The 16,915-nt window shown below is 40.3% G+C and overlaps 1 protein-coding gene across 14 annotated transcripts in view; it reads right to left on the bottom strand.

Moving 5' to 3' along the window:
* Nucleotides 1-16,915, bottom strand: part of OSBPL3 (oxysterol binding protein like 3) — a 185,644-nt gene that overhangs the window by 38,168 nt on the left and 130,561 nt on the right. For 7 of the 14 annotated variants that reach the window (XR_012432595.1, XM_074035329.1, XM_074035330.1 and 4 more), the window contains 3 exons: nucleotides 9,545-9,679; nucleotides 7,946-8,039; nucleotides 1,727-1,977 (listed from right to left, as the gene is read on the bottom strand). Coding sequence is in view for 12 of the 14 variants with exons in the window: in XM_074035329.1 (XP_073891430.1) it covers nucleotides 1,727-1,977; nucleotides 7,946-8,039; nucleotides 9,545-9,679 (480 nt within the window). In the remaining 2 variants the exon portion in view is untranslated. Of the gene's footprint in view, nucleotides 1-1,726; nucleotides 1,978-7,945; nucleotides 8,040-9,544; nucleotides 9,680-11,633; nucleotides 12,591-15,995; nucleotides 16,104-16,915 lie in introns of those variants that run through there. The other 7 variants (XR_012432594.1, XM_065542188.2, XM_074035328.1 and 4 more) reach the window with 2 other exon arrangements.

The following is a 16,915-nucleotide window of genomic DNA, read 5'->3' as shown; positions in this document are numbered from 1 at the left end:
AGAGACCTAAGGGGAGGCAGAAGGAAGCACTCTCCCTATGGGTTGGCAGCACGAGGGAGAGTCCAGGCAGGGGCATAAGCAGACCTGCAGGTTAGTAAACAAAACCCATGCAATAAGACTCCTGCTTAGTGGTTATGCTGGGGATGAGAAGCCTCTCCTCAAACCTCTGCTCAAGGGCAATTACACCAATTAATCATCTGAATATCCTAAGGGTCTCTAAATTGCCACAGGATGAAACATCTTTAAGAAACTTTCACCCTCAAAGCCAATCATTTCCTTTAAAGAAAAGAGCTGCCCACAAATGCTGACTTTTAACACTTGCCTTAGAAGCTATTTCTAGAAGCTTTGCCTTCCTTTTATTCAGCAAAAATTATCTGGGGACAAGTAACCAAGAACAGTTTAAAAAATACAGCTGGTTTTTGTCTCCTACCCTGATTATCAGTAACAAGAAAGAAAGTCTTTTGGGCCAAGTACAGTGACTCATGCCTGTAATCCCGGCACTTTGGGCGCCAGGGCAGGAGGGTTGCTTGGGCCTAGGAGTTCCAGGTTGCAGTGAGGTAGGACTGCACCACTGTAATCCAGCCTGGGCGACAAAGACCCTGACTCAAAAAAAGGAAGTCTCTTTGATAGGGGAGGCCCTGGAGACTGGGCAGAATGACGATGGGATATCCCTCTCAGACAGCAGGTAAGATTTCCCCTTAATCTTCAAATCATAGAAGTAATAATGTTTTAATAAGCGCTAAGACTGCAGAATGCTTAGAATGTAGAAAAGAATAGCATCCTCCATCAATGGGGGGTGTCGGCAGGGCTAGGTCTGTGAAGCCGAGGGGGCACTCCAATTCCAGTGTAGCCAACTGGCAAACGCCCAGGAGAGAGACTCTGCATTTGGGGGACACTGATGTCCCAGCATCCAGTAGAGACAATGACCTTACTGCTCTAAGGGCACTGAATATGAAGAAGCAAAAAGAGGTACAGACACCCATGTTCAAGAACAAAGTCAGTCACAGTCATAGAGAAGGCTGATCTGCCCGAGTCTTGCCCTTTGAGTACTCCATTCCCAATCTCCCTACCCATGAGATGGGGGAAAGATGAGAAATACTTGGAAGTCCTTTTAAAAGCCAGCATGCTGTGACTGGAGCTGATGCCGAGTAGAGAAGATGGGCTTTTCTAAGATTTTTTTTTAAGTACTCTATAAAATAAGAGGGAGAGAGAAAAAAAGAATATTTCTGATGTGAAAACCTCCTCTAGTGAACTTTATTTTCCAAAAACCGAGGAGCCAATGGGACAATTCCAGAAATAAAAACAAACATTCTCAGGGGAAACTTACACTGGATGAGAAAAACAGCTCGAGAAATTAAATTCTGTCCACCCAGGGAAGTAAAAATAAACATGCAGACAGCCCTAAAGACATGTTTTCCAGCCGGGCACATTGGAACAATCAGCTAGAAGGCTTCTGGAGAAAGAGGAAGCACGAACCCACAGAACAGAACTACCCCAGGCACCGAGTGCCACAGAGAAGCACCCCAACCCTGCCTCCAAATCCTGACAAGGTGACTGGAAACAGCCAGGCGGAGGAAGCCAGACAGCTCTGAGTAATGAACCTGTCTATAGAACAATCAAAATGAAACCGGAGGGAACAGGGGCTGTCTCTCTGATGGGCCCCGTGAATGGCCTCGTGGCTCGGGGATTGAGGCTGGACAGTGACAAGGGAAGGCTGACTCCTCACCATTCTTTCCAGGGGGTTGGGAATCTGCGCGGCCTTGTCCAGGAGCTCGCCGTACTCCAGCTCCTCGCAGAGCCTCTGCAGTGTGTTCAGGGGCTCGTTCAGTTCCACCGGCATGGCCACCTTGGACAGGTCCTTCCCGATGTTGTTCCTCAGGATGTTCCACAGGCTGATGTTACTGCTGCTGGGGCAGGGTGCCGGCAGGCACGTTCTTCTCCGGGACTTCGCTTCCCCACCACTTTCAAGGACAGGCCCTGAAAGGGAAAGAGGCCTGGTTGTCCCTATAAAGCTTTTCATTTTATTCTATTATTTTTAATCCACGAAAAAAACCTTACCTAGCAAGTACTCAATGTTACTATTAAACTCAGTTGTCCAGAGTATGAAAATCGGCAAAAGAATTCTGAGCAATTAAATACTCAAACTGACACACACTAGAACCCATCGACTTTATTCACAGGGAAGACCTTGAATTGCTCCTCAAAATCTAGTTCCTCGTAGCTCATACACACTTAGAATAAAACTGGAAATTGGATTTCTATGCCTATAGCTGCTTACTGTTTATAAAAACTTGTAAAGTTTTTAAAAAATCACTTTAAATTCTGGTAAAATAATTGTGTTTATTACAGGAAAGTAATACAGGAAATAATGGTCATTTCATTGCTCCACCATCCCAAAATAGCAGCCATTTATATATTAGAGTATCTTCATTTCATGTTTTCTCCATCTGTGTTGTTCATACTGTAAGCATATTTTATATTCTGCTTGTTCAGCTAACAGAGTATTTTTCCATATTATTTAAAATTTTTCTGAAACATCAGTTTTTGCTCAATATCAGTAATCATTAGGGAAATGCAAATCAAAACCACAATAAAATATCATCTCATATCAGTCAGAATGGCAATTATTAAAAAGTCAAAAAATAATATGCTGGTGAGGTTGCAGAGAAAAGGGAACACTTATACGCTACTGGTGGGAATGTAAGTTAGCTCAGTCATTGTGGAAAGCAGTTTGGCGATTTCTCAAAGAACTTAAAACAGAACTGCCATTCAACTCAGCAATCCCATTACTGACTATATACCCAAAGGAACATATATTGTTCTACCATAAAGACACATGCACGTGTATGTTCATCACAGCGCTATTCCCAACAGCAAAGACATGGAATCAGTTTCAATGTCCATCAACAGTAGACTAAGTAAAGAAAATGTGGTACATATACACCATGGAATACTGTGCAGCCATAAAAAAGAATGGGATCATATTCTTTGCAGCAACATAGATGGAGCTGGAGGCCGTTATCCTAAGCAAACTAACACAGGAAGAGAAAACCAAATGCATGTTCTCACTTGTTAAGGGGTGTTAAACGTTGGTTCACATGAATAAAGAAGGGAACCATAGACACCAGGGCCTGCTGGAATGTGGAGGGTGGGTGGAGGGTGGATAGAGGGTGAGGATCAAAAACCTACCTATTTGGGTGCTATGCTTATGACCTTGGTGATGACATAATCTGTAGAGTAAACCACCGTGATATGCAGTTTACCTGCATAACAAACCTGCACATGTACCCCGGAACCTAAGAGTTTTCTTTTAACATCATTTTTAATGACGGTAAAAATATTTTTTGCCTGTATCTTTGATTATTTTCTTAGGATACAAAGAAGTGGGATTACTCTGTCAATAACTCTGAATGTTGTTAAGACTTTTGATTCACATAATCAGACTGCTTTTCAAAAAGGCTGCCCCCAACTTCCCCATTTATCAGCAGCAGATGTGAGCATCCATCTCCTGAGGACTCTTGAGGCTTGTCATTTTCATTTTTAATTTCTGTCAGATGGTCAGGTGGACGGTGTAACCTGCTTGTTTTAGCTTACATTTAAAAGATTTCCTGTGTGGTTTGGAGTGCTTTCACGAGCACTTTTGCTTTGCTGAATTGCCTGCCTTCCTATTTATGTATTAAGACCATACTCTTTTGTTTTTATATTTGTTTTACAATTTAATCCCCACTTGGCATTTACCTTTAAATTTGCTCCATGGAGTATTTTGATGAATGACACCCATTTTAGGTATGTCAATCTATCAATCTTTTCCTTCGTTTCATGCACTGAATTTCCTATCCTCCATTGTACCTATTTTCAAATGAAATCTCTTGCATTTTGTTTTTTATTTATATATCAATAAACATACTTTATTGATATATATTTTATTAAACATACATATTTAACATTTACTAATTATAAAGCCAATCACTGAATAAAGGGGCTGCTCTGATGAACAGAAACACATGAAAACAGGGCCACACTGTGCATTTCATGTTAATCTAATCATCCATTTAGCTTTTGAATTTGTTTTGCTTTTTTAAAATTAAATTAAATGTTTTTTGAGACAGGGTTTTGGTCTGTTGCCCAGGCTGGAGTACAGTGGCATAATCTCAACTCACTGCAACCTCTGCCTCACCAGCTCAAGCAATCTTCCTGCCTCAGCCTCCCAAGTAGCTGGGACCACAGACGCATGCCAACATGCCTGGCTAATTTTTTGTATTTTTGTAGATATGAGATTTTACTATGTTGCCAAGGCTGATCTCAAACTCCTGAGCTCAAGTGATCCACCCACCTCAGCCTCCAAAGTCCTGGGATTACAGGCGTGAGCCACCATGCCCAGCCTGTTTTAGTTGCTTAATACGGGTAAATACAACATAGGTAAATAGCTGCAAATGGCAGTTTTAAAATTAATTAATTAATTATTGAGATAGGGTCCTTCTCAACAGGCTCACTCAGGCCGAAGTGCAGTGGTGTGATCATAGCTCACTGTAACCTTGACCTCCTGGGCCTAAACAATCGTGCCACGTCAGTCTCCTGAGTAGCTTGGACTACAGACATGCTACATCACTCCTGGCTAGTTTTTGTATCTTTTTTTAGAGATAGGATCTTGCTATGTTGCGTAGGCTGGTCTCAAACTCCTGGCCTAAAGCAATCCTCCTGCCTCAGCCTCCCAAAGTGTTGGGATTATAGGTGTGAGCCACTGTGCCTTGCCTACAGTCATTTTTGAAAACAGTTTTTCATGTAGTCTCAAAAAATTTTCTTTGATTACACTAATCTAAATTTTGAAAGAGTGTTATTCCACCACCATCATAACCACCAATACTACTAACAGCTAACACGTATCTGGCATTTTATTCTGCGACAGGCAGTCTTCTAAGCATTTTACACGCATTATTCCCACTTATCCTTTGTAACTACCACTTGTGGTAAACAGTATTATTATCCCCATTTCACAGATGAAGAAAATAAGGCATAGAGGAATTAAGTATCTGGTCCCAGAACACACAACCACTGAGTGGCAGAGCTGGGGCTAACCAAGGAAGTCTGGTCCCTTAATCCACATTCTTAACCACTTAACTTCCCCAAAGTACCCAGCATAGAGACAGATCCTAATATGTGCCCAGCAGCATTGTGGGGAAGAAATTTATAGGAAATAGTCTAAAAATCTCATGTTTACTATAAACTCAAACAATAATAGTGTATCAAGACCTTGGTCCTAACGTAGGCAAAATGATGCTATGAAATGTAAAGGTTATTTCTGTATCCAATCTTTTCAGTAGAGTATTGATGCTTAGAAATATAATCTCCCCCAAACCCTGGGAATGTCTGTAAAGAACTGGGGGACACACATTTCTAGTATTCAAACACTGACAAAGAAGAAAGCTGGGTTTTGCCCAGTGCTTGTTCAAGAAAGGCAATGTAGGCCAGGCATGGTGGCTCACACCTGTAATCCCAGCAATTTCAGAGGCTGAGGCGGGTGGATTACTTGAGGCCAGGAGTTCAAGACCAGCCTGGCCAACATGGTGAAACCCTATTTCTATTAAAATACAAAAAAATTAACTGGGCATGATGGTGTGTGCCTGTAATTCTAGCTACTCGGGATGCTGAGGCACAAGAATTGCTTGAACCCGGGAGACAGAGGTTGCAGTAAACCGAGATCGCACCACTGCACTCCAGCCTGGGTGACAGAGTGAGAATCTGTCTTCACACACACAAAAAGGCAATGTTAGTTAGCATTCTAGCAACATGGCTGTAGAGTACGATAGAACCAGCTCTAACCTCTAAGCTTTTCCTGGCTGGTGTCAACACAGCATAGCTGTGGTCTTAGGTTCTGAACCATGTCCTCTCTTTATCTTTGACCTCTGAACACTCCATTAACTCTGTACTCCCTATGGCTCCCTCTCTATAAGACTCAAAGAAATGGAGGGCTTCCACATTTGTCAATCCTCCTCATCTACGGTGGGAGCACCACTTTAGTGTGCGTGCTGTTTGCCAAGGGAGTGATGTTTCTTCATTTCTCTTTCAACTTGCCTCCTTGTTTTTCTAGAAAAATAAGTAGCACACAAATTTGCTCCGGTGTTTTTGGCCTTCTTCTTCCAACCCACTGGTTCTTAGACTTTTCCACTAAGGGGTTCATCTCCCAAGAAACATTTCAAACAAAACACCAACCATGATGAGCATCTCACTTCTAGCAGGTGTGATACTGAAAGGATACTCTTCCAAAGCATGGTAAAACTACCTGCTTTCTTCCCCTATACTGCGGTCCCCCAAAAGGTGGCTCTTAAGCATTCAGGTAACAATTCATCAGTTCACACATACACAATGAATTGAAGAACACTGAAATATCAAAAAGGTGCCTGGCATGGTCCCTCTCCTCTGTGTAGATATGAAAATAGGTGGTGCTTTGAATATCCGATGCATAGTGCAGACAAACCTAGACACTCCAAGGCAAACTGAGTACCAACACTGGTAAGTGTTTGATGCTACAAGGACCCACGCAGGGAACTGTCCAGGTGGGCAGATTCTTTTTAAGGGCACCTTCCTAAACAGGCCAGTCTGCTTACTAAAGTCCTAAATCAGAGCTAAAGTTTAGGGGGCTAGCCAGACACTCCAGATATTCCACAGTTCGAACTAGCATTATGAAATATCTTTCCTGCCCATCATTTCCCTTCTTGGGATCAAGCAGTAATAAAGGGTCATCTTAGGATACCCTGAGGGGTCCATCCAAGAGGTAGCCATTTGTTACTTTCAAATGTGTTGTTTTGAAGAATCTGAAGCTAAATGACGACTTGGATAATATCTTTTATTATATAAGTCCTATCACATTCCTAAATTATAAAACCTCCCTGATTTCTAAGGGCAAAAAACCATATTCTAACATGTCCACAGAGAGAACATTAGACTGCAAAAGGGATATCTGGGCCAGGCACGGTGGCTCACACCTGTAATCCCAGCAGTCTGGGAGGCCGAGGCAGGCAGATCACTTGAGGTCAGCAGTTCGAGACCAGCCTGGGTAACATGGTAAAACCTCATCTCCACCAAAAAATACAAAAATTAGCTAGGTATGGTGGTGCGTGCCTGTATTCTCCAGTTACTCCAGAGGCTGAGGCAGGAGAATTGCTTTAACCCGGGAGGCAGAGGTTGCCGTGAGCCAAGATCGTGCCATTGTACTCTCCAGCCTGGGTGACAGAGCGAGACTCCATCTCAAAAAAAAAAAAAAGTATCTGTTACGTTTTTTATATTCATATAATTGGCATACACTCACTTTATAAAAATAAAAATTTGTACAAGCAGACAAATTTATTTGAATTAATACATCTTTCACATGTGGGTGCTGTCTCCTCTCCTAGATTATAAAATCCTAGGGGGTGGGGTCCATGTCTTAGTTTTCTTACATAGTACTTGCTAGAGCTCTTTGCTTGTAGCAGGTCCTCTACACCGTTCACCCTTGAACAACACAGATTTGAACTGCATCAGTCCACTTGTATACAGGTGTTCTTCTGCCTCTGCCACCCCTGAGAAGGCAAGACCAACCCCTTCTCTTCTTCCTCCTCCTCAGCCTACTCAACATGAAGATGACCAGGATGATGACCTTTATGATGATCCCCTTAATGAATTGTAAGTATCTTTTCTGTTCCTAATGACTTTCTAAATAACATTTTTTTCCTCTAGCTTACTTTATTGTAAGAGTACAGTCTCAAATACACATAACACACAAAATATGTGTTAATTGAGTGTTAGTAGTTAAATCTTTGGGGAGTCAAAAGTTATACATGGATTTTCATCTGTGTGGGGTATCAGCATATACCCCTGAACCCCCATATTGTTCAAGAGTTAACTATACAACATATTAGTATTCTATGAAAATCCAAACTTTTCAGAGATTCAATAATGTAAATCTTACCCAAAGTCTGTCTCTCATTATCTAAATCATTACTGAGATTATCTAAGGAAAGATTATCACTTATGTCACTGACGTACGAGTCATCATCAGAAATCTATGGGAAAGAAGAAATAACATTCATTTGAGTTAGAATAAACAAGAGCGAGATTTTCATAAAACCCTTAAAAATGATCAGACATGATGAGTCCCACACTATAAATACTCTTGGGTACTGTTTTCATAAAGGTCCATATACCAATCTGCCAAGGAGATGTTCACAACAAATACCTGTTCTTAAAATTCGTATACATTCTGAATTAGTTCTCACAAGAAAAACAGCAAGCAAGCTCAAGACTGTTATTATAAAGATTCTTATTCTGACTGTATTTTTAGAATTTATTAGTGTTTGAGTAGAAGGAGTTACAATTTGTCTTTGAGCTATTGGTGTAAAAAGTATCTTCTATGGGAATTAATACATAAACAAGATGACTATGTCTATATTTAAGGGGTAACATTACTAGTACACACTGACACAAAGCAATATTAACTATAATACTATAATAACTGCTATTCAGGAAAGTATAATTGTTATGCATCAATTTAAAACAAATAATGCTATAAACCAATATTACAATAACCACACTATGAAAAAAATATAATTATTATATATTATAAATCAATGTAGGTTAAATTTCATGATTAAGAAACATACAGGATGCTAATTTCCTTCTCTGCAGTAGACATATTACATTATTAAATAGGTAGAAGTCAAAATTATTAACCTGTACTTGAAAAGAAATATAGCACTTCGAGAGGCTGAGGCGGGTGGATCACTTAAGGCTAGGAGTTCGAGGCCAGCCTGGACAATATGAGGAAGCCTGTCTCTACTAAAAATACAAAAATTGGCTGGGCATGGGGTGCACGCCTGTATCCCCAGCTACTTGGGCGGCTGAAGTGCGAGAATTGCTTGAACCTGGGAAGCAGAGGTTGCAGTGAGCAGAGATCACACCACTGCACTCCAGCCTGGCTAATAGAGTGAGACTGTGTCTCAAAAAAAAAAAAAAAAGAGGCCAAGCACAGTGGCTCACACCTGTAATCCCAGCACTTTGGGAGGCTGAGGCAGGCGGATCACCTGAGGTTAGGAGTATGCGTTTGAGACCAGCCTGGCCAACATGGTGAAACCCCAGTCTCTACTAAAAATACAAAAATTAGCCAGACGCAGTGGTGCATGCCTGTAGTCCCAGCTACTTGGGAGGCTGAGGCTGGAGAATCACTTGAACCCGGGAGGCGCAGGTTGCAGTGAGCTGAGATTGCGTCACTGCACTTCAGCCTGGGCAACAGAACAAGGCTCCGTTTAAAAAAAAAAAAAAAAAAAGTATAACAAATTTAACACATCAAGTTACAGAAATGAGAAAATATCCAATGCTCTCTACTTTTACTTTTTCTTCTCACATACAGTATCATTTTTGGGTATGAGTTATGATAGAACTCTCAGAATACAATGACTAAAAAGGGCCACTGAGTTTAGTGTTTCTGATTATGGACTGTTTACTGAACAGATTAACCAGCAAAGCAACAAGAGAGATTTTTGAGGCACCTAACTGTAAACATTGCTCAAACCTCATTTTCTGAAGAGCTTGGAGATAACAGAACTTCCTGAGCATCAAAAAACTCGGAAAGGGAGTCAGTGATGGAGAGTCTACTTTCATTAGAAAGCTGATGAACTAGAGCTCGGTTTTCATCTCGGGAGTTTTCCTATTTGAAAAACAAAACCAAAAATGTATACATTTAGAAACATTCTCAAGAGAAAGAAAATAAGTGATTTAGTTGCACAATACACAAGGTCACACGCCCATGCAAATAAGCAACTCAAAGCAGAGGTCAGCTCCAACACTGAGAAGTGAGCCTCATGCAAAACACAAAGTTCTCCCCCAGTATGGGTACCTCACTTACAGGCACTATCACTTCTCACACACATGCAACAAATCACAAGGCAAAAAACAACTGTCCAGGTCACTCTTTGTTCCATTTAAAAAGGGAACAATTCCAATGCTCTCTGAATCATATCCTCTTATTCGCTACCACTGCTGGATGTTTCTTTTAATACTAAAATCTCCTCTGCATTGCACTGAATGCATGTCCTTGCATGGCTGGTTCACAGCAACATTGCTTTCTTCTGCCTCTATGCTCTCTGAAGGAACAATATGCTGCTTTGGCTTTTGTCAAGGTGTCCCTTGACAAATACACAGTGTGTTTTGGTCCAGAAGCACCCTGGTAGCAGATAATTTATTATTCATGGATGAATGATACAAGTTCTCTTTGTCTGTCTCTTTCCACCCACAATGACTCTGCAAGGAAAGGAAGTCCCCAGTCCTCTTTATAAGCCTCTGTACAAATAACACAACAGAATATCATTGTTTTCTCATCTCGCATGACCCTCCATTCTCCACTCCGCTGGGTCTGGACTTTCCCTCTGGGGAGGACTAAAGTGCTGAGCTGGCCATGGCAGGATATAACAATGAACCAGACAACGTTTGTGGACTGAATGAGTGGTGAGAAAATGCATCCAACACGTATCAGACCAGGCCTGTGGAATAGACAAAGTGCTGGCAAAGTGGAGAGATTGATTCTGATTAGAGAGATTTTGTTTGGGGAGGGCTTCACAGAGCTGGCAGTTGAGGAAAAAGAACAGATTCAGGACAGGATGATTTGATTTCTTTCAGAGTAGACAGGTAGTAGTAAAACCACTCACATTTTTTATTGGGATAACAAAGGAGTTGCTTCCATATCATCCAGAACAATTTGGGGAAAAGGCAGATTATATCTTGCCCAGAAATTGTCTGAATTCAGGACACACCCCTCAGTCTCATAGGGAGGGGATGCCACGCACAGGAGGGCCAGAGCAGATTTTCGTAATAAAAGGTCCCTTTACAAATTGGTTGCTTCTGTTTGTAAATATGTATCTACAAACTGTTGAAATATATATCCTTTTCCTAAATAAGGCATCTGCCCAAAGTATTAATGATCCTACCCATTTTAATACCCATGTAGCCTTCTGAAAACCTAGCCTCTTCTCTACCCTAACAAAGAGATCACTTTAGAATCTGTATCACAGCTGTTAACTTCAAGGAAAAGGTCTCTCTCCGCAAAAGAGCCAGACATAAAGCTATCGAGTTTGAAAACATCATAAGGAACAGCTTCTGTAACACTCACTCAAACAACAGAATTGTCCTATGTCTTCTGTGTGCTCCTGTCACAAGAGATGCTCATGATTTATTTACTTGTTCTACTCATTAATTTATTACTAGTCACTCCCGCTCTCTCTGTATCTTCCTCCTCCTAGACTGATGGGTCCGAAGGATTTCCTGGCTGACCAACACTGAAAATAATACTCCTAGCCCTAGCCCTTTCTGGTGTCTTCCTGTATGTACTGAAAACTCATCAGCACTGCTGCAGCTCCAAGTCTCCAGCTTGGTGTCTTAAACAACTCAGGACCTCATTTGTTAAAATATTAACCCAGTCAGTTCAATTCAATACTTTCCTTTCACATATGTAATGCATGACTGGTTGCTTATCTATTGCTTACATTACAAAAAGTTAAATCAAGGATGTCCAACCCACAGCCCGGGGGCCACGTACAGCCCAGGACGGCTTTGAATGTGGCCCAACACAAATTTGTAAACTTTGTTAAAACATTATGAGATTTTTTTTGTGAATTTTTTTTTCCTGGCTCATCAGCTGTTGTTAGTTAGTGTATCTGATGTGTAGCCCACGACAATTCTTCTTCTTCCAATGTGGCCTAGAGAAGCCAAAAGATTGGACACCACTAAGTTACATAAACAGAGAGAAAGGAGGGAAAGGAACATTCACAGTTCACACTATAACAACCACTACAAGCATTTTGATACATTTTTCTTGTGAAATAATCATGCTATTTTCATATCTCTATATATGTAATTTTATAAAGTTTGCCCAAACAACATTGCAAGATAGTTTTTTTTCAAAATTAAAATGCATTCTGAAAACAAAAATATGTATTCAGAACAGAAAATTTAAAAATGCAAATAAATATCACTTCAAGTCCCATTGTATGAATGTGAGAGTGGATGTGGCCCCTATTAACTTGCTGATATTTTCATAGTAAAATATTTGTGTTCAAATTTTATTTTGAAAAACTGGGATAGACAGTCTACATATTGTTTGCTTTATTCACTAACCATTATATTGTGAACATTTCCCAGACCATTCAAAATTCTTTGAGACAATGAACTTTAATTGATAAATATTTTATTATATATTTGTGTCACAGAGTAATAAAATCAGGTATGTTTACAGATTTGCAAAAATGGTTTAGTATGTTTGTAAATATATCTTTGCTTGTATCATGTTATTTCTTAGAATCAAGTTTTGGAAGTAGAATTATTAATAACCTTTAAGGCAAAATATATATTACCTAATCACATCAACAAGTAAGGAAACCTCTGTTTTTTCTATATTAAAGGCACTACATACCATAATTTAGAAAACTTTTGAGCTAATCTGTTTTAATTTTCATTAAGCCGAATAGTTACTCCTTTTTAAAAAAACAAGCTTGTAGAGATGTTAATGTAGGGAGAGGCTGGATGAAGGGTTCATGGGACCTCCCTCTGCATTTCTTCGTACTTCCCTGTGAATTTACAAATATTGCAAAATAAGTTAAAAAAAAAAAAGAAAGAAAGAAAAAGAAAAAGAAAAAAAAGAAAACCCATACCTATCTCTCTCTCTCTCTCTCTCTCTCTCCCTCCGCCCCTCTGTGTGTGTGTGTGTGAGAGAGAGAGAGAGACAGAGAATTATGGCCTTTTTCCATTTACTTATTAAAGTTTTAAGTTACTTGATATTATTTGTTCATTGGTTACATATGAAAAACATTATCACTGATTTAGCACTATCTCAGTCTGTCAATTTCACTGAAAATATTTTTCCCAGTCTATTTGTCTTTTTTTTTTGACACACATTACTTTTTCCTAAAAGACAGTCAGATCTAATCAACATTTCTTTTGCAATTTTTTTCTATTGTACCCCAATTTAGAAAATCTTCTCTATTCTAGCAGTTTGATATTTACATTAATATTTTTCAGTTTGAATTTTTATATTTAACTTGAATTTGCTTTTGATTCATTTTAGCATGCAATGAAGATTTAAACTTCTTTTTAAATTGCTTTGAGCAGGGCATGGTGGGTGGTGAGTGCCTATAATCCCAGCTACTTGGGAGGCCAAGGCAGGAGGATTGCTTGAGTCCAAGAGTTCAAGGTCAGGCTGGGCAACTCCAAAATAATGGTAATTAATAATAATAATGTAATAAACTTCTTTGAGCTGTGCCAACCTAATTTATTAAATAATCCATCTCTTTGCCATTGGTTTTTGATGCCTTTTCGAACCATAATCTTTATTTCTTTTATATACAAAATAATGTTTATGCCTAAGAGAGTTACTCCGTCCCATTCTTACCCATCATCACCTTATTTTAACTGCTGGAGCTTCAATGAGTATTTTATTTTCTGGCTTGGCATACTGTTCTTCATTATCTAGCAGTGTACACTATTGAGAAAGGAATTGCTTTGGCCTCATTAGATGTGAATTTAAATCCCAGCTCTGTCTGTTACAAGCTGTGTGTCTGGAGGAAGTTATTTAACCTCTCTGAGTTTTAGTTCTGTTGTTTTTCAAATGAAACCACCACCACCCACCTCACAGAGTCATGGTTAGGATTCTGTGAGGTAATGCATTCAAGTGCATACTGATATAGCAAGCAGACAATTAAAAGAATTAAGTTCCCTTCTCTTCCAGACTTTTCTTTAAAAGTTTTGGCCTTTTTTAGTCTCTTAAATGGACATTGGATATAGTATGGTGTTACCTCCCAAAGTCACTTGCCCTTTCATTTGGAACCTAAAATAATCTGAGAACTGATAACTTGATAATATTAAATCTTCACATTCAGGAATATAAAACAGGAGAAATTTGGAGGTTGTGGAGTAATTTGATTTTTAAAAAGGTGGGCATTTTAGAATTCAATTAGCCAGGCCCAACACCAAAGATGGGTAATATATGCGGCTAAAGAAAAGGTAACAAAGTGAGCAAAGAAAGTGAGAGTTCTAAAAAGAGAGCACCTTGGGCTGACCCCATTGTTGGAGACTGTCATTTCCCAATAGAGTATCAGAGGTAACAGAGTTACTGAAAAAAAGTTAACTGGAGTCAAGTTTTCAGTCTGGGAGGCCATTTTCACTTACTTTCCTACTTATGTCCTGAAGGCAACAATAACTTTACCTTTGCTGGGAAAGTTAGCCTGAGTCACTCCATGATAAAAGGGATAAAAATAAGGGAAACAGAAAATTTCTGAAAGAGGAAATAGATACAGATGACAACTGCATCTAGACTCAAGAAGGCTGTTTTGGAAGGTGTATGTTTGAAGAATGTTATTGTTACCTCTCAAGGACAGTGTACAGCATTTCAGTTCAGGTATGTTACTTTTAAGATCAGTTTTAAAATATGCATTTTAAATATATAGTTTAAAAACATGTATTTTAAAAGACTTGTGATTTTGGTTTCCTTTCCAAAACACAAACAGTTCCAAAGTAGACATGCCAAGCATAAATTCATAAAAGAATAAATGAAGGTTATGTATTTAATTACCTGTTCAATAAGTAAGTTGTGATAATACTATTAAAAAGGTAAATAACTGTCTGAAAACATGCACAAACTCCAGAGAATACTATAGTAAGTGGCAGCTGGTCAGTAATGGCTGATCCTGGCCATGACTGGGTCCTGCTTTTAGAAAATGTGCAGATTCAAAAGAGGGCCTGCCCAGGCCTAAAGTCAAGGCGCCGTAAGTAATGTTTAGGTGCTCAATGCTGCAGGTGACAGTTTAGGTCTGGGCTAAAATATCTGAAAAGTGACCTCTTGGGGGGTAGCATTTCTATAAAGGAATGTCATACTTAACCACTAGCATGTGCCTCAGAAGTAGTAGAGCCCCATGAGCTTCTGTCAGACAGAGGGTGAGGCTCATGAGAGCGGATGGGCCTGTTCACACATGGCACCATATGGTCTCCAAATAGGTTCAGTGCCCGGGGCCCTACAGTCCATATACTGACTGACTTCAGCCTCAACTCGCCTCACCACCCAGCACAATGGCTTCCCAAGGAGTGAAGGTGTGTGAGGGGTTTGTTTTTTTTCTGAGGACAGGAAAAGAAGGATGAAGGATTATGATTAAACATTACAAACTTCTTTTAAAAACTTATATAAACACACACCTCTTGTCTATTACCTGCCTTATATTTTTTATTTTAAGTGTACTCAGTCTAATTCATTTCTTAATAAAAATTTAGCATATCTGAAGCAGGCATATAATATAAAAAATAGCTTTAAAACTTTTTATTTTCATTACTCTTTCCTACTTATTTTTTGAGTAACCTACTTGTACTTTTCTGAAATTTCTCATTTTAAACATGCAAAGACTATTTTGGATAAACATCCCTAGTCTTGAGGAAAGAACTTTTTAACATACTTTTAACTGACCAAGAGACACTTTAATTGTAATGAAGTATTTTTTTCCCTCAGAGTGTACAGCTGCATTCTATAAAAGAAAAATAAAATTGCAGAAAAGGGAGACGGGAACAGCCACAGAGAAAGGGCTAGAGGGGGAGGAGGCTGGCAGGGAACCAAGATACTGCAGGTCAGAGTAATATAGGTTTCTTCAGTAGTAACAAGAGAAAATGTTTCTCTCTCTATAGTTCCTACTCCAGTACCACTTAGTGAAAGGAGTGACATTTAGGAGCGAAACAGGGTGAAGAAATACAAAAGAAAGAAGAGTTCAGGGGTAGGGAGCAGTTTAAAAATGCAATTAGCAGCATACGCTCAAGAAAGCGTTTGAGCCCGAGACCCCAGTCCATGAGCCAGCTGCGGCCAGCACCCAGAGGAGGAGGGCAGAGAGGTGAACAGCACCCACGAGGGGAAGCAGGGAGGCCGTGCAACTGGACAGATGGTATCACAGGAGCGGGTGGCAGCTGAGGAGACATTACCAGACGAGAAACCTACCCACCTCTGCCAGATTGTCACCCGACTTGGCAACAGCGGGGGAGTCGAGGAGCAGAGACTCGGCATGGATTCTGCGTAAGCGTTCTTTAAGATCTGTGTTTTGTGCTAGGGCCTGGAACATGTTAAAATAGTGGGGCTCTGTTAATAAATGGGGATGTTTCAGAAAAGCACAGCAGTGGGCCCTGCAGGAGCAATCTCTAAGAGCTTGATGAAATTCCAGGTGATGTGGTCTGAGAGCACACTTTCTGGACTTTTTCCTTGAATGCTCTCCAAGAGGATACTGGTTCTGAGATGCCTGGGAGATGACACACTGGAGGTTCTGGAAATGATGCTCCTTCTCTTTTCTCATTCCAGACATGGAAGGAGGGTTGGTAAGCGTGACAGAGAGGGAAGTCACAGACACTGTCAGCTTCTGTTAAGACCGGTGGTCTGGAGTCTCTTTGGTCAAATCCCTTCCTAAGGAATCCAGGCTTCTATCAGCTTTGAAGAATACGCTGTCCCCACCCCTTATGATTGGACATATTTCAATGTTACTTAATTATCATACCCATTGAATCAGATATTAGAAAGTGTGCTGGAGGCCGGGCATGGTGGCTCACACTTGTAATCCCAGCACTTTGGGAGGTGGAGGCAGGCAGATTACTTGAGGTCGGGAGTTCGAGAACAGCCTGGCCAACATGGTGAAACCCCATCTCTACCAAAACATACAAAAATTAGCTGGGCGTAGTGGCGCATGCCTGCAGTCCCAGCTACTGGGGAGGCTGAGGTGGGAGAATTGCTTGAACCTGGGAGGCTCACAGACGTTGCAGTGAGCTGAGATCACGGCCTGGGTGACAGAGTGAGACCCTGTCTCAAAAAAAAAAAAAAAAAAAAAAAAAAGAAAGAAAGAAAGTGTGCTGTGTGCTGGGAAGTAGGACTTTGTGA

The sequence above is a fragment of the Macaca fascicularis genome, chromosome 3 (genome assembly GCF_037993035.2).
Source record: "Macaca fascicularis isolate 582-1 chromosome 3, T2T-MFA8v1.1".
Lineage (NCBI taxonomy): Eukaryota > Metazoa > Chordata > Mammalia > Primates > Cercopithecidae > Macaca > Macaca fascicularis.
Note: the sequence above shows the minus strand (reverse complement) of the source record. Positions and strands in the feature narration are given on the sequence as shown.